Source organism: Mobula hypostoma, chromosome 4 (genome assembly GCF_963921235.1).
Source record: "Mobula hypostoma chromosome 4, sMobHyp1.1, whole genome shotgun sequence".
Taxonomy (NCBI): domain Eukaryota; kingdom Metazoa; phylum Chordata; class Chondrichthyes; order Myliobatiformes; family Myliobatidae; genus Mobula; species Mobula hypostoma.
Genome location: NC_086100.1, coordinates 168,303,195 through 168,321,434, shown reverse-complemented (window position 1 = coordinate 168,321,434; position 18,240 = coordinate 168,303,195). Strand labels below are relative to the sequence as shown.

The 18,240-nt window shown below is 44.0% G+C and overlaps 1 protein-coding gene across 1 annotated transcript in view; it reads left to right on the top strand.

Annotated features, from left to right (window-relative positions):
• The first annotated feature begins 2,860 nt into the window (after nucleotides 1–2,860).
• The window catches only part of LOC134344965 (probetacellulin-like), a 102,445-nt gene continuing 87,065 nt past the window's right edge, over nucleotides 2,861–18,240 (top strand). The window contains exon 1 of the mRNA XM_063045098.1: nucleotides 2,861–3,174. Coding sequence (XP_062901168.1) covers nucleotides 3,126–3,174 — 49 coding nt within the window. The 5' untranslated portion in view covers nucleotides 2,861–3,125. The remainder of the gene's footprint in view (nucleotides 3,175–18,240) is intronic.

Sequence of the window (18,240 nt, the reverse complement as noted above, 5' to 3'; positions counted from 1 at the left end):
GGGGTACGAGGGGGAGGTGGGGCCTTAGCGGAAGTTAGAGAAGTCGATGTTCATGCCATCAGGTTGGAGGCTACCCAGACGGAATATAAGGTGTTGTTCCTCCAACCTGAGTGTGGCTTCATCTCCACAGTAGAGGAGGCCGTGGACAGACATGTCAGAATGGGAATGGGATGTGGAATTAAAATGTGTGGCCACTGGGAGATCCTGCTTTCTCTGGCGGACAGAGCGTAGATGTTCAGCAAAGCGGTCTCCCAGTCTGCGTCGGGTCTCACCAATATATAAAAGGCCACATCGGGAGCACCAGACGCAGTATATCACCCCAGTCGACTCACAGGTGAAGTGATGCCTCACCTGGAAGGACTGTTTAGGGCCCTGAATGGTGGTAAGGGAGGAAGTGTAAGGGCATGTGTAGCACTTGTTCCGCTTACAGGGATAAGTGCCAGGAGGGAGATCAGTGGGGAGGGATGGGGGGGACGAATGGACAAGGGAGTTGTGTAGGGAGCGATCCCTGCGGAATGCAGAGAGAGGGAGGGAGGGAAAGATGTGCTTAGTGGTGGGATCCCATTGGAGGTGGCGGAAGTTACGGAGAATAATATGTTGGACCCGGAGGCTGGTGGGGTGGTAGGTGAGGACCAGGGGAACCCTATTCCTAGTGGAGTGGTGGGAGGATGGAGTGAGAGCAGATGTACGTGAAATGGGGGAGATACGTTTAAGAGCAGAGTTGATAGTGGAGGAAGGGAAGCCCCTTTCTTTAAAAAAGGAAGACATCTCCCTCGTCCTAGAATGAAAAGCCTCATCCTGAGAGCAGATGCGGCGGAGACGGAGGAATTGCGAGAAGGGGATGGCGTTTTTGCAAGAGACAGGGTGAGAAGAGGAATAGTCCAGATAGCTGTGAGAGTCAGTAGGCTTATAGTAGACATCAGTGGATAAGCTGTCTCCAGAGACAGAGACAGAAAGATCTAGAAAGGGGAGGGAGGTGTCGGAAATGGACCAGGTAAACTTGAGGGCAGGGTGAAAGTTGGAGGCAAAGTTAATAAAGTCAACGAGTTCTGTATGCGTACAGGAAGCAGCGCCAATGCAGTCGTCGATGTAGCGAAGGAAAAGTGGGGGACAGATACCAGAATAGGCACGGAACATAGATTGTTCCACAAACCCAACAAAAAGGCAGGCATAGCTAGGACCCATACGGGTGCCCATAGCTACACCTTTAGTTTGGAGGAAATGGGAGGAGCCAAAGGAGAAATTATTAAGAGTAAGGACTAATTCCGCTAGACGGAGCGGAGTGGTGGTAGAGGGGAACTGATTAGGTCTGGAATCCAAAAAGAAGCGTAGAGCTTTGAGACCTTCCTGATGGGGGATGGAAGTATATAAGGACTGGACATCCATGGTGAAAATAAAGCGGTGGGGGCCAGGGAACTTAAAACCATCGAAAAGTTTAAGAGCGTGAGAAGTGTCACGAACATAGGTCGGAAGGGATTGATCAAGGGGTGATAAAACAGTGTCGAGGTATGCAGAAATGAGTTCGGTGGGGCAGGAGCAAGCTGAGACAATAGGTCGGCCAGGACAGGCAGGTTTGTGGATCTTGGGTAGGAGGTAGAAACGGGAAGTGCGGGGTGTTGGAACTATAAGGTTGGTAGCAGTGGATGGGAGATCCCCTGAGCGGATAAAGTCGGTGATGGTGTGGGAGACAATGGCCTGGTGCTCCTTAGTGGGGTCACGATCGAGGGGTAAATAAGAGGAGGTATCCGCGAGTTGTCGCTGTGCCTCGGCAAGGTAGAGGTCAGTACGCCAGACTACAACAGCACCCCCCTTATCGGCGGGTTTAATAATAAGGTTAGGATTAGTGCGGAGGGAGTGGAGAGGAGAGCGTTCCGAAGGAGTGAGGTTGGAATGGGGACAAGGTGCGGTGAAGTCGAGACGGTTGATGTCCCGTCGGCAGTTGGCAATAAAGAGATCCAGAGCAGGCAGAAGACCAGAGCGGGGTGTCCATGAAGAAGAGGAGGGTTGAAGACGGGAGAAGGGGTCATTGGTGGGGGTGGAAGAGTCCTTGCCGAAGAAGTAGGCTCGGAGACGGAGACGGCGGAAGAAAAGTTCCGCATCGTGGCGAACACGGAACTCGCTGAGGTGTGGGCGAAGGGGGACAAACGTGAGGCCCTTACTGAGAACATAGCGTTCTGCCTCCGACAGTTGAAGGTCGGAGGGGATGGTAAAGACCCGGCAACTCCAACTCCACTTCAAAACCTGGGAGAGAATTCCAGGGTTCCATGCATGATTTTGATCGAAAATGTTGACAAGTTCTTTCCCCCGTACAGATGCTACTCAACCCACTGAGCTCCTCCAGCAGATCTGTCCCCTATGGATCCATCTCCCCTCTATTGAGCCTCTTTCAACCCCCTCCCCTCAGTCCTAATGCAGGATTTTGACGCAGAACGTCGACAAGCCCTTTCCCGCCAAAGATGTTGCTTGACGTGCTTCATCAAATTGTCATTGCCATACATAAAATGGTATAAATGCCTTGAAAAAGTTATTTTTGCAGTAGCTTGGTATATTACAAGCTGAGGAAAAGCAGAAACTATACATCATTCACAAGTGTACAAAATAAACAACACCACGGAACTACTGCAAATTTTCTGCCTATGCTTGAATTTCCATTTAAGCCCTAACCGGACACATCTCTCACTAACAAGTGAGAGAGACTTGGTATTCAGCCAGCCTCTATCACAAAGCTGGTGATGCAAGGGCTGTACACTTTATAAACACCGCCACGCCAGTTATATCGATCTTGTTAGGGGTTTGGACTAGAATTTTGGAACTGTTGACCTACTGGTCGGGTGAGGATTGACCGACCCTGTTTATCTTCTCAGGATTAAAGGACGGAGGAATTCTCTACAGCGTTGCACTGGAAGTTGCTGCACTGAAACCACTTCGCTCTCCTGGTCTACACCAGCGGGTGACTGGCGCATGCGCGCAGGCTGCCAACGGCTTGGAACGCCCCTCACGGCGTTACGGCAGCGCTGACCGGCCGAGCGGCCTTCGTGGCTCTGGGTCTAGTCCCGGCTGGAGGCAAAAGCAACGCACTCAGGATCCCGACTCGAGTGGCCGTGTCACGTCCGGACGCACAGATCATGAGTGGCTGGCAGTGGAGCCGCGCGTTTAGCTTCGTCCTGTTGACAGGTGAGGACAGTGTGAAGGCTGTAGGGCGAGAGACAGGTGAGCGGAACCAAGTGAAGGGAAGGAAGAGACAGGTGAGGGGGCGGGTGAAGAGAAGGGAGAGACAGGTGAGCGGGACCAAGTGAAGGAAGAGACAGGTGAGCGGGACTACGTGAAGGGAAGGGAGAGACAGGTGAGCGGGACCAAGTGAAGGGAGGGGAGAGACAGGGGAGCGAGACGAAGGGAAGGGAGAGACAGGGGAGCGGGATGAAGGGAAGGGAGAGACAAGTGAGCGGGACCAAGTGAAGGGAAGGGAGAGACAGGTGAACGGGACCAAGTGAAGGGAGAGAGAGACAGGTGAGCGGGACTACGTGAAGGGAAGGGAGAGACAGGTGAGCAGGACCAAGTGAAGGGAGGGGAGAGACAGGGGAGCGGGACGAAGGGAAGGGAGAGACAGGGGAGCGGGATGAAGGGAAGGGAGAGACAGGTGAGGGGACCAAGTGAAGGGAAGGGAGAGACAGGTGAGGGGGCGGGTGAAGAGAAGGGAGAGACAGGTGAGCAGGATCAAGTGAAGGGAAGGGAGAGACAAGTGAGCGGGACCAAGTGAAGGGAAGGGAGAGACAGGTGAACGGGACCAAGTGAAGGGAGAGACAGGTGAACGGGACCAAGTGAAGGGAGAGACAGGTGAGCGGGACTACGTGAAGGGAAGGGAGAGACAGGTGAGCAGGACCAAGTGAAGGGAGGGGAGAGACAGGGGAGCGGGACGAAGGGAAGGGAGAGACAGTGGAGCGGGATGAAGGGAAGGGAGAGACAGGTGAGGGGACCAAGTGAAGGGAAGGGAGAGACAGGTGAGGGGGCGGGTGAAGAGAAGGGAGAGACAGGTGAGCAGGATCAAGTGAAGGGAAGGGAGAGACAGGTGAGGGGTGGGTGAATGGGTGGAAGATATAGGTGAGGGGTTTGGAGAGACACTCAAGGAGGGAAGTGAGGGTTGAGAGAGACAGGTGGGATGTAGTTGAGGGGGAGGGGGACAAAGGTGAAGGTATGAGTGAGATAGGTGAGGAGGAGACCGGTGAGTGAATGACAGGTGAGGGGAAGGGGAGACAGATGAGGGGGCAGGCAGGGTGAGGGTGAGACGTGAGGTATGAGGGGGAGAAGTGCTAGGGGGCAGGTAAAGACGAGGAAGAGATGGGGAGTAAGAGACATCTGAGTGTGTGTGGTGGGGGGGGGGTAGAGTTAGTGGATACAAGAGATTGAAGATGCTGGAAACTGGAGCAAAAACCAAACTGCCGGAGGAACTCACTGGGCTGAGCACTGCTGTCTGTTTTGAAGGGCCATTATAATTTTCCATATCAGATCCTTGCCCTTTGTGTTTCCAGTCATCTTCCTCCAGCCTCTATCTCCACCTTCATCCTTTCCAGCAACAGGGTTTTGTTTATCCCACCTTTGTCCATATATCTATCGCCCATCAACCTTGTCTCAATTCCTCCCCTTTCATCTGTACACCAGCTACGTACCTTCCCTCTCCACTCTCAATCCTGATGCAGGATTTTGATCCTTTCTTGCCACAGATGCTGCTCAATCCAAAGAGTATCTCTAGCAGCTTGTTGCAGAGATTGGTAGAGTTGTAGATAGTGAGGAAGATTGTTAAATGATACAGCAAGATATAGGTATGTTGGAAAATTGGGCAGAGAAATAACAGATGGTGTTTAATTTGGGTCAAATGTGAAGTGGTACATTTTGAGAGATCAAATACGAGGGGAAATCATACAGCAAATAAGAACACAAGTTGACAGGGCCGTAAAGATGGTGTATGGCATGCTTGTCTTCACTGGTGTATGCATTGAGTTTAAAAGTTGGCAAGTCATGTTGCAGCTGTATAAAATGTAGTTAGGTCACCCACAAAGTATTGTGTGCATTTCTGGTTCACCACATTAGAGAAACTTTAGAGAGTGTGCAGAGGAGATTTGGCTCAATTAGAGGCATGTCTTATGAGGAAAGGTTAAACAAGTTAAGGCTTTTCTTTTTAGAGTGAAGGAGGGTGAGAGGAGTCTTGATAAAAGCGTACAAGATGATAAAAGGCATGAACAGCCAGCATTTTTACCCCAGGATGGCAATGGCTAATATGACAGGACATACTTTTAAGGTGATCGGCGGAATGTATGGGAGTGGGGGGGGGGTGTCAGAGATGTGTTCTTTACACAGCGAGTGGTAAATTCATGGAATGTATTGCTGGAATGTTTGTAGAGGTGAATACGTTAGGGACATTTCTCTTAGATGGGCACATGGATGAAAGAAAAATGGGAGGTCTATCTGAGAGGGAATTATTTGATTGATCTTGGAGTAGATAAGGTCAGCACAACATTGTGTGCTAAAGGACCTGTACTGTGCTATATTATGTTCACAAAAGTTGTGGAAGCTTTGAAAAGGGTGTTAAAGAAGTTTACCAGGATTTTGCTTAGATTAGAGTGTATTAGCTAAAAGAAGAAATTGGACAAATTCTGGAGCATCAGAGGCTGAGGGGAGACATGATAGTAGTTTATAAAACTGAGACGCATAGATAGTTTAGATGATTAGAGTCTTTTTCATATGGTGTAAAATTCAGATACCACATAGCATAGGTTTAAGTTGAGAGGTGCAAAGTTTAAAGGAGACTTATGAGGTACGTTTTTTCTACGAGAACGATAGGTACTTGGAATGGGCTACCAGGGGAGACGGCAGAAGTAGATACATCAGCAACGTTTGAGAAATTTAAACAAATGCGTGAACAGGTATGGAATTGAGGGATGAGGACCATGTGCAGGCACATGGGCTTTGTTAGGTTTTCATCCTGGTCAGTACAAGCATGGTGGGCTAAGGGGCCTGTTCCTGTGCTGTACTGTTCAATATTTATGTCTGATGGCATTTGAATTGATGACTTGCCAATTTGTTCTGACTCCTTTGTTACCAAACTGAGGTTCTGTAGCTAGCTGTAACTGGGATTATTATCTCAGAGAAAGTTTAATATAAATTCAAAATCATGATACATTTTGGAAGTGTAATTGAGGAGAAACTGTTTGCTGTGGCAGGGAGGTTGATGACAAAATTACAAATTTAAGACATTCCTCAAAAGAACCAGAGAGAAGAGATTTTTTTCCATGTGAAGTGGCTTTGACATGTTATGGGCTGTGTGGAACTGCAGTGGGTAAATTCAGCAGCTTTACAAAGGAGCTTTCAGCAGGACTCTTTTATCTTGTTATTTCATGTTTGTTATTTTTTGCTATTTATTATCTACATTTACACAGTTCCTGATGCTTACAGTTTACAAATCCTGTTTACAGTTACTGTTCCATAGATTTTCTAAGTATGTCTGCAGAAAAAGAATCTCAGGGTTGTATGTGGTGACATGTATGTACTCTGATGATAAATTTTATTTTGAACTTTGAACAAAGAGAGCTGGTTTAAATGTGTTGCTCTTTGTGTTAAATGTAGAGGAGACTGTTGGGAAAGGAGAGGCTCAGTTGGCACCCCGAGGCAATAAGTTGAATTGTGTGATCTTAAGTGGTGCCTCATCACCTGGCAGAAACTTTGCCACTTACATTGTGATCTGGATTTAGATCACATATGGACGTTGGGGTTGATTTCCTTTGACTAGTCCTTGAATCCAGTTGTCTCTGCACCCAACTGGCATAGCAGTGCTTTCAACCTGCAGATGTACAGGCCCAGGCAAGTGGACCAAAATGTCTTTCATTGTGCAGCATTTTTTCATACACACCTTGAGAATCTTCTGGAAGTTTGTATTCTGTGTCACTGTAACATTTCCCAGTTTCATTCTGTTTGAAAATTGCATTTCAAGTCATTTGGTCAGGCAGGCTTTAGACTTGGTATGTCGGGTCAAGAGAAAGCTAGTTAGGTATTGACTGAACAACTTCTGTCATCATGTTATCTCATTGGTGATCCGTCTCATATCACAACCAGCCCTGGCTCTGATGATCCAGTGTGTTTATCCAACAAAAGTATATCCGTCTCAATCATTTCCAGTCAATGTTTTGATTCTAACAGTTATTCTTGGAGGAGAGCATAGGAAATCTCTGGTTTATGGAACTGCAGTATTTATGTGGCTGTATTGTGACATTAGTGGTGATCTGGCTAGTACTGATCCTGTGAATGTTGCTGGTAAGAAGCTTGGTGAATGTAATGCAGTGAGATGTGAAAGGAAGGTGGTTAAACGCTTATTGGCGATGGCTATGTTTAACACTTAACAGTGATTACTTAGGCACTGGTGCATCTAGCATGGGCTGCTTAGTTTACTAAAAAGTTCTTGATAGAACTGAGTGCAATGCAATCATTGGTGATCATTCCCACCTCTGACCTCATGAAGAAAAGAAGTTAATAATGAAGCAGCTGATGTTGGTTGGACTAAGGACTCTTGCAGTGATGTTCTGGGATTGCAACAATGGACTAGTAACCACAGAAATATTTTGTGAGAGGCTATGAGACTAAACATTGCCCGTTGATCAGTCTTACCAGGAGTCCTTGATGCCACACTTGGTTGGATGTATGTCAGTCACATGCACATGCACATGTGTGGCTGTTAGACACTATTCCGTACTTAGAATTAACAGTTTTTAAGTAGCATCACTTGTATGCATTTGTGTTCGAAAAGCAGTGATTTTTGACACTGATAGTGAAATAAGGAGTAAGACCATTCAGAACTGTGGTTTCAAGCATTTAGGCTTGGAGTTGCCAGAAACAGCCAGGAGTGAAATTGAAATGATTTCACTACTGCAATAGTTAGGAACTATGAAAAATTTGAGGGGATCAACAATCATCTCCTGAAAATGAAGATTTGGAGGATATAGTTGTTGAAAGGATGCTATGAAGGCAGTCCATGATCTGCACTAGGTGTCTGAGTTGATGTTGTTCATTTAGTCTATCAAAAGAACACAGCAGCGTAATCTTTTTGAATTCCTCAGTCAATAACTATTAGGAACTAATACAGAGTTTTATAGTACTGTAGTATTCTCATTTATTTGGTATTTCATTTAAAAATTTATTACTCAGTTAAATGATAGTTTCTCTTTTTAAATATCTTTTTAAAGATTTCCATGAAACTTAAGCTAATTTGGACAATTGCTTAATTGGGCTAAAATGTAATGGTCCCGATGTGTCCTAATTAATTGGAAACAACTGCATTTTTATATCCAGGTTCTGTAATCCATAATACAATTATCCAATATAAGTCTTGATGTTAGCATTTTCATCTAATATGCATTCGGAACAGTCATTTCTGCCAAGACTTTTTCAAAATGTCTTGTTCTTGGAATCTTGTTTCTCTCTGGACTTAGGCTTTGGATTGGGTTGGCTGAACCAGGTTAAAATGAGACTGGTATTGTAGGTGGTCTCCATGGATTTAACCTGCAAGCGATGCTCCAAATCCACTCTACATACAGTAGTTCATACTGGATAGTGTACTCATTGTTGAAGTAGAGCTTGTCTCTGTAAGGACAATATGATGTCTGACCAGTGCAATCATGGGCGGAGTGTTCGTGGCAGGGACACTGGGGAAGTGCAAGTATGTTTATTCTTTATCTAGAAGTGATGGAAAAATGACGCCTTTCTGTAGAACCTTGAGGTTCCTCTGGGCAATGTCCAACCCTATTCAGTTACTATCCCCATTGTACGCTTCTTTACTTCCATCTCTGGTGGTTCTGCACTTTTGGTGCTTTCCCAGAATAGTGGCAAAGCTTGTCCCAGGTGATACTGAGGACAAGTAGGCAGGATATGCCTCTGTGGTCTAAGATTCAGTTGTTCATCAACAGCTGACTGACCAATATTCCCTCTAAGCTCAAATGTGCTGCATTATTGCAATGCCCACAGGTTTTCAAACCCAACCCTTGTCCCTTCTGTTGTATAAGACACTGTTGGTCAGTAGGAGTACCTTCTGGAATCTGCTGAATCATTTTTCCTGGCTACTCTTGTGAGCAAGAGTGTAGTCGTCATTTAATTTTAACAACTCCAGTGAACTTTCCTTACAAAAAATTATATTGAGGTGTTTTCATTTAATGTGCTTTTTTTTGGCAGTGCAATATTGAGATTCAATTTCTGACATTGATGCTTATAGGGTTGAAGTCCTAGAACAATTAAATCCACAGGGATAGATTACATTTGAACATAACTGTGAACTTATCCAAAATGCCAATGCTGTGCCCCCCACTGTACCCAGCTAGTCCTTGGGTTTAAATTCTCAATTTTGTTTAAAAATCCTTTACTCATCACCCTTGCCAGTGGGGGAAAGAGCTGTTGCAAATGTTGGTGGAGAAATGGGAGATGGTGTTTAATCAAGACAAGTACAATTTGTTGGACTTGGCGTGGTTAATTGTAAAAGAAAAGTACACAGTAAATGGCAGGGTCATTGAAAACACTGTGGTACAAAGGGATCTTGGGGTGGGAGTTTATAGCTCCCTGAAAGTGACAACACAACCAGATATGATGGTAAAGAAGGCTAAAGGCATATTTTCCCTTGTTGGTCAGAGCATTTGAGTAGAAAATTCAGGAAGTCATGTTGCAGCTACATCAGGCTTTGCTTAGACTATATGTGAAATATTGTGTGCAGTTCTGGTCACCACATTACATAAAGAATGTGGAGGCTTTGGAGAGTCTGCAGAAGTTTCTTCATGATGTTGCCTGGATTAGAAAGTATTAGCTATAAGGAGAGGCTGGACAAACACATTGTTTTCCTGGAGTGTTGGAAGTTGAGGGGAGACCTGATGGAACTTTATAAAATTTTGAGAGGCATAAATAGAGTTGACAGTCAGAATCTTTTTCCCAGGGTATTTGAAGACATAGATTTATGGTGAGAAGGGAGAAAATTTATGAGGCAAAGTTTGTGACATAGAAAATGTTTTGCTTGAACCAGCTGCCAGGGATAGCGGTGGAAATAGACACAATAGTAACATTTGAGAGCATTTACACTGATATGTGAACAGGCAAGGCAAGGGGGACATATGAACCACAAGTAAGCAGATAGGATTAGTTAGATTGGCTTCATGATTAACCTAGATATAATGGGCCAAATTGTCTGCTCTTGTGTGGTGTTCTATGTCCTGCACCAAACCACATTTTTCCACCATCCCAACAACCCTCTCGTTTTGAGATTTTGTGTTTTATCAGTGGTCATTGCTGCAACACTTTATGATTTGCCTTCAGTATCTCTAAATATATCTTTCACTTCTGTGCTATTAAAGCTCTGTGTCACATGCTTTGCCATAGGTTACTATATTAAAGGTGTACAGTTGCAAGCTGTTCAAGCTATAGTCACAAGTCTTGACATTTATGAGGTATGGTTACAGAGAAATTCAGCATGCAACATGTCCTTTGACCCTGTTCATCCAGGCTGAACAAAGCTGCCTTTCTCAAAGATACAAAGTATACAAACGTTTGTATTTATTATCAAAGTATCTATGTACTGCAGGTTTTGCTTGCATTTGGCCAATATCCCCCTAGACCTTTCCTATCCATTAACCTGTCCAAATGTCTATCTATAAGATCAATCCTCAGCCTCCTATGTTCCAGGGAAAATACCCCTAGCCTATCCAGTAACTCAGGCCCTCATGTGCAGCAGAAAATGCAATAAGACAGCTAGTCCCAAATTTTCTGCTTCGTCCCATATTCTTCCAAGCCTCACCCCTTCATGTACCTATCCAAGTGCTTCTTAAATAGCACTTTTGTTCCTGCCTCAACCTCTTCTTCTGGCTGCTCATTCCATATATTCACCACCCTCATTCTTATTAATGCAAATAACTTTTGACAAATTTTGAGAACTGTGAATTATTTTAAGATGGTATCCAGATGGGTAGACTTTAGTAGATCAAGATTTGGTAGTAGTGCAAATAGACAGTAGAACTGAAAGCCATTCAGTCCTTCAAGCTTGTTTTACCACTCAATCAGTTCATGGCTAATCTCTATTCTGACTCATTTCTCTGCCTTGGTTTCTTAACTCGAAATGGTCTTGCCCAACAAAACCTATCAACCCCAGTTCTGTTAACTTTGATCTTCCATTGAACATGCACAGTTTGTTTTCATTTGAGTGATAAGCATGAGGTTAGATTCTTAGGGGATTGCTGCTTCCTTTCATCAAAGCATTAATCTGATAATGCAAAAGAGGCCTTAGTCTTAATAGAGTCTCATTTAAGAGGCAGCTGCACTTATAGTTTAGTGCTCTGCAATATCACAGTTAAGAACAGACTGGAATATATATTCAATATCTCTGATGAAGGACTCGAACTGCTTAGAGTCATAGAGAAGTACAGCATATAAACAGAACCTTTGGCCCATCTAGTCCATGCCAATACCATTTAACCTGCCTACTCTCATTGACCTGCACCTGGACTATAGCCCTCCATATCCCTACTATCCATTTACCTATCCATTTACCTATCCAAACTTCTCTTAAAAGTTGAAATTGAGCTCACATGGACTACTTTGCTGGCAGCTCATTCCTTACCCTCACAACAGTTCACCCTGACTTGGGTCAGAATTCCATTTATTCTCTCCTTGTGTGATTTCTCCTGCCCTATTGCTTGCCAGTTCTTGCTCCACCATTTCCATACAGTATAGAACAGTACAGCATGGAACAGACCCTTTGGCCGATAATATTATGCCAAACTAATTAAACTAGTAATTAAATGCCTAATTCCTTCTACCTACACAATGTCCATATCCCTCCATTTTCTGCACATTCATATGCCTATCTAAGAGCCTTTTAAATGCCTCTATCGCTATTTATCTCACTACCACTACGATCACTGGCAGCACATTCCAGGTACCCACTGCTTTCCTGTGTACAAACAGGGGTTCCCAATTTTTTTTATGCCATAGACCAATGCCATTAAACAAGGGGTCTGTGGACCCCAGGTTGGGAACCCCTGTGTATGAAAAAAAACAATCTGACATTGCACATCTGCTTTCAACTTTCCCTCTCAGCTTATGCCCTCCAGTGTTATAAACATTGTATGTATTAGATATTTTGATTGGGGGGTGGGGAAAGATACCAGCTATCTATGCCTTTCATAATCTTCTAAACTTCTGTCTGGTCTCTCCTCAGCCTCTACCAGTCTGGAGAAAGCACCTAAATTTATCCAACTTCTTCTAGCACATGCCCTGTAATCCAGACAGAATCTTGGTAAACCTTTTCTGCACCCTCTCTAAAACCTCCTCGTCTTTCCTATAATGGGGTGACTGGAATTGAATGTAATACTCCAGGTTTGACCTAACCAGAGTGTTATAAAGCTACAATTTAACTTCCTGACTCTTGAACTCAGTGCTTCAGCTAATAAAGTGAAGCATGCCATATGCCTCACTATCACCTTATTAACCCGTGCAGCTACTTTTGGGGAGCTATTGACCTAGTCCCCAAGATCCCTCTGTACATTAGCACTGTTAAGGGTCCTGCCATTAATAGTGCGCTTTCCCTATACATTTGATCTCTCAAAATGCAACATCTCGCACTTTCCTGTCCACATCTTTATCTAGTTATCTCTGCTTTGTCTTTGAGTCCTAATGGAGGGTCTTCACTCGAAACATTGACCACCTATTTCCCTCCTCAAATGTTGCCTGACTTACTGAGCTCCTCAGAATTTTGTTTGTTGCTCCATATTCCAGCACCTGCAGTTTCTGTGTCTCCAAATTTTCCCCTCATGATATAACTTGCAAACTCTATTATCAATGTTTATTTTTAATGAATGCAAAGCTCCAACAAAGAAATCCTCACTCTATCAAAAATATGACATTATACTGGGGTCTCTAACCACCTGCCCCATGTCTCAGGTACCACACTCTCCTATAGATCACAGCCATCAACCCCTTCCATTTCTATAACTGTTGGTCACAGTTAGAAACACAGAAACATAGAAAACCTATAGCACAATACAGGCCCTTTGGCCCACAAAGCTGTGTCGAACATGTCCCTACCTTAGAACTACCTAGGCTTACCCACAAACCCTCTATTTTTCTAAGCTCCATGTACCTATCCAGGAGTCTCTTAAAAGACCTTATCGTTTCCGCCTCCACCACCACCGCTGGCAACCCATTCCATGCACTGACCTCTCTCTGCGTAAAAAACTTAGCCCTGGCATCTCCTTTGTACCTACTTCCAAGCACCCTAAAACTATGCCCTATCGTACTCCCCAGTTCAGCCCTGGGAAAAAGCCTCTGACTATCCACACGATCAATCCCTCTCATTATCTTGCATACCTCTATCAGGTCACCTCTCATCCTCCGTCACTCCAAGGAGAAAAGGTCGAGTTCACTCAACCTGTTCTCATAAGGCATGCTCCCCAATCGAGGCAACATCCTTGTAAATCTCCTCTGCACCCTTTCTGTGGTTTCCACGTTCTTCCTGTAGTGAGGCGACCAGAATTGAGCACAGTACTCCAAGTGGGGTCTGACCAGGGTCATATAAAGCTGCAACATTACCTCTCAGTTCTTAAACTCAATCCCACGGTTAATGAAGGCCTCCTTTTAACCACAGAGTCAACCTGTGTAGCAGCTTTGAGTGTCCTATGGACTGAGATCCCTCTGATCCTCCACACTGCCAAGTGTTTTACCATTAATGTTATATTCTGCCATCATATTTGACCTCCCAAAATAAACCACCTCACACTTACCTGGGTTGAACTCCATCTGCCACTTCTCAGCCCAGTTTTGCATCCTATCAATATCTTGCTTTAACCTCTCACAGTCCTCCACACTATCCATAGCACCCCAACCTTTGTGTCATCAGCAAATTTGCTACCCCATCCCTCCACTTCCTCATCCAGGTCATTTATAAAAATCACGAACAGGGGTCCCAGAACAGACCCTTGAGGCACACCACTGGTCACCAATCTCCATGCAAAATATGACGCACCTACAATCACCCTCTGCCTTCTGTGGACAAGCCAGTTCTGGATCCACAAAGCAATGTCCCCCTGGATCCCATGCCCCCTCACTTTCTTAATAAGCCTTGCATAGGGTACCTTATCAAATGCCTTGCTGAAATCCATATACACTACATCTATGGCTCTACCTTCATCCTGTGTTTAGTCACATCCTCAAAAAATTCAATCAGGCTTGTAAGGCACGACCTGCCCTTGACAAAGCCATGCTGACTATTCCTAGTCAAATTATGCCTCTCTAAATGTTCATAAATCCTGCCTCTCAGGATCTTCTCCATCAACTTACCAACCACTGAAGTAAGACTCACAGGTCTATAATTTCCTGAGCTATCTCTACTCCCTTTCTTGAATAAGGGAACAACAACTGCAACCCTCCTATCCTCCAGAGCCTCTCCCGCCCTCATTGATGATGCAAAGACCATTGGCAGAGGCTCAGCAATCTCCTCCCTTGCTTCCCACAGTAGCCTGGGGTATATCCCGTCCGGTCCCGGTGACTTATCCAACTTGATGCTTTCCAAAAGCTCCAGCACATCCTCTTCCTTAATATCTACATGCTCTTCAGTCCGCTGCAAGACATCCCTACAATCGCCAAGATCCTTTTCCATAGTGAATACTAAAGCAAAGTATTCATTAAGTACCTCTGCTTTCTCCTCTGGTTCCATACACACTTTTCCACTGTCACACTTGATTGGTCCTATTCTCTCACGTCTTATCCTCTTGCTCTTCACATACTTGTAGAATGCCTTGGGGTTTTTCTTAATCCTGTCTGCCAAGACCTTCTCATGGCCCCTTCTCACTCTCCTAATTTCATTCTAAGCTCCTTCCTGCTAGCCTTATAATCTTCTAGATCTTTATCATTACCTAGTTTTTTGAACCTTTCGTAAGCTCTTCTTTTCTTCTTGACTAGATTTACAACAGCCTTTGTTCACCATGGCTCCTGTACCCTACCACCCTTTCCCTGTCTCATTGGAATATACCTATGCAGAACCCCACGTAAATATCCCGTGAACACTTGCCACATTTCTTCCGTACGTTTCCCTGAGAGCATCTGTTTCCAATTTATGCTTCCAAGTTCCTTCTTGATAGTGTCAAATTTCCCCTTACTCCAATTAAACATTTCCCTAACTTGTCTGTTCCTATCCCTCTCCAATGCTATGGTAAAGGAGATAGAATTGTGTCACTATCTCCAAAATACTCTCCCACCTTGAGACCTGACACTTGACCAGGTTCATTTTCCAATACCAGATCAAGTACAGCCTCCTCTTGTAGGCTTATCTACATATTGTGTCAAGAAACCTTCCTGAACGTACCTAACAACTCCACCCCATCTAAACCCCCTCACTCTAGGGAAGATGCCAATCAATATTTGGGAAATTAAAATCTCCCAGCACAACAACCCTGTTATTATTACACCTTTGCAGAATCTGAATCCCTATCTGCTCCTTGATGTCCCTGTTACTTTTGGGTGGTCCATAAAAAATACCCAGTAGAGTTATTGACCCCTTCCTATTCCTAGCTTCCACTCACAGAGACTCCGTAGACATCCCCTACATGACTTCCTCCTTTTCTGCAGCTGTGACACTATCCCTGATCAACTGTGTCACGCCCCCACCACTTTTGCCTCCCTCCCTGTCCTTTCTGAAACATCTAAAGCCTGGCACTTAAAGTAGCCATTCCTGCCTTTGCACCATCCAAGTCAACATCAAGTGCTGATCCACGCTGTAAGCTCATCAGCTTTGTTCATACTACTCCTCGCATTAAAATAGACACATCCCAAACCATCGGTCTGAGCGCGTCCCTTTTCTATCACTTGCCTATCCTCCCTTTTGTACTTTCTCCCACTGTTGTCTGGGTTATTTGTTCAACAGCTTGTTAATTATCAATCATAAAGATGTGGAATTGTCTTGTTTCCTATACTCTGTGCTTTGTGAGACAGAAGTTACTAAGTTATAATGACAGTCTAGTAACAGCTAACTGTACTTAACGTAAAATGAAATGCCTCACAATTTGTAGATTAAGATAGGTGTAATGCAAGATATAAGACACCTGAAAGCACTTGCCACCAAGTTCAAGGACAGCTTCTATTCAGCTGTCATAAGACTTCTGAACACTGCCCTAGTATGATAAAAATGGACTCATGACCTAACAATCTACCTTGATATGGACTTGCACCTTATTGTTTATCTGCACTACTCTTTCTTTGGAACTGTAACTCTTTATTCTGCACTCTGTTTTCCATTTTCCCTTGTACCACATCAGTGCACTGATGTAATGGAATAATCCGTAAGGATGGCATGCAAAACAAAGTTTATCACTGTATCTTGGAACATGTGACAGTAATAAACCAAATTACCACTAACTAAATTTTGATTCGCCATTCTTGGCCATGATGAAGTCCCTAATACCTGTGAAGATTCCCAGTGGACCCAGTTGGAATGGTGTCTTTTCCTGCCTGTCCATGTTTACAACTAGTTAGTAACTGAGCAACCACAATTGTGCAGAAGTCTTGATTAGGGAGTTTAATAAAAAAAACAGAATGCTTTATTCCATAACGTTAACAAATAAAAGCTTAAGCTTAAGCTTTTATTTGTTATGGTAACCTGGTAATCTTAATATGACAGCTGTTAGTGCAATTTCTCTCCCTTTCTCTTTACCTCTTGACACTATGAGTTGAAACCACATTTACTCATGACAACCTTGGGGTTGGGACTGAACCAATGAATGTGAGTTTTGGTGACTTGACCTGGTCACCCTTCCTTAACTGCACCTCTATTGCAGTGGTCCTGTTGACATTTGCTGGTGACTGACCTTTATCTAACTGCAGTGCCTTTGTATCTGGGAGATCTTACGTTTAAGGTAAAACCTCAGTATCCTTAAACAGCTGACATTAACTTTCTCCTTTACTCCAAGGCAGCTTCTCACACAAACATCCCCTCCTGGCTTTAGCAAACGGGACGTAAATCCTTCTCGCACACTTTGTCTGGCATCTGCAGTGGCCATTCAATAGAATTTTAATGTTATAAAATCACAATTATGAATTATATTCCAATGGTTGAGGACAATTTCAGTAGTTTCAATGGGTTTTCTGATGGGAAGTGGGTTTCAATGGAATTAAATATTCAAAATGGGGTTGCATTTCAAATGTGAAAATGCAGTCTTTAAAATTTCTACATTTATAGTTCTGTTGAAACCATCTAACCACATAGTAATGTGAAATATTGTTTGTAAATAAACAATCTTTGAGTCACACAGTAGGGTTTCCAATTATGGTCTCTGTTTATTTGCTTAAAGTATTCTTAATGGTTTTTGACTCAATTGCTTCAGGCTATTATTTCCAAAGCCCTGGCTACCAACCCAGACACATGGAGCCTGTATTTATGACTATGTTGTGAACAACATACTTGTGGATATTCATAAACCACAAGGGGTCAGAGAAGAAAGGACATGGTTAAACTTCAGCAAATACATCTCGTTTCTGTCTGCCTCTGTCTGTCTCTGTTGCTCACCCCCACTTGCTTCCATCTCCCTGTCTGCCTCCACCTTTCTCTCTGTCTGTTTCTTACATTTTAAATTTGCAAAGCCTTTGGTTCTCTCATTAAACTTGATCGCTTCTGGACTTGAGCCATAAACTGACTCTGATATACATCTACCTGCTCATTTAAGTTAATTTGCAAACTGCAGATATGGCCACTATGATGTTTATGAAATTGCCAGATGATCAATGTTATAGACTTTTTACAGAACTGTAGAATTATTATGGCACAAAAAGATACCATTTGCATAAACTCCATTATTTCCATTCTGCTGCTCTTCCCTTGTAACCTTCCAATTTGGAGTATTGTGGGTAGTTTTGAGCCCCTTATCTATGAGATGTGCTGGCATTGGAGAGGGTCCAGAGGAGTTTTACAACAATGATCCCGTGAATGAAAGGGTTAATGTATGATGAGTGTTTTATAGCTCTAAGCCTGTATTCACTGGAGTTTAAAAGACTGAGGGAGGATCTCATTGAAAACCACGGAATAGTGAAAGGCCTAGATAGAGTGGACGTGGAGAGGATGTTTCAAATAGTGGGAGCGTCCAGGTCAACAGGGCACAGCCTCAGAATAGAAGGATGTCCATGTAGAACAGAGATGAGGAAGAATTACTTTAGTCAGAAGGTGGTAAGTCTGTGGAATTC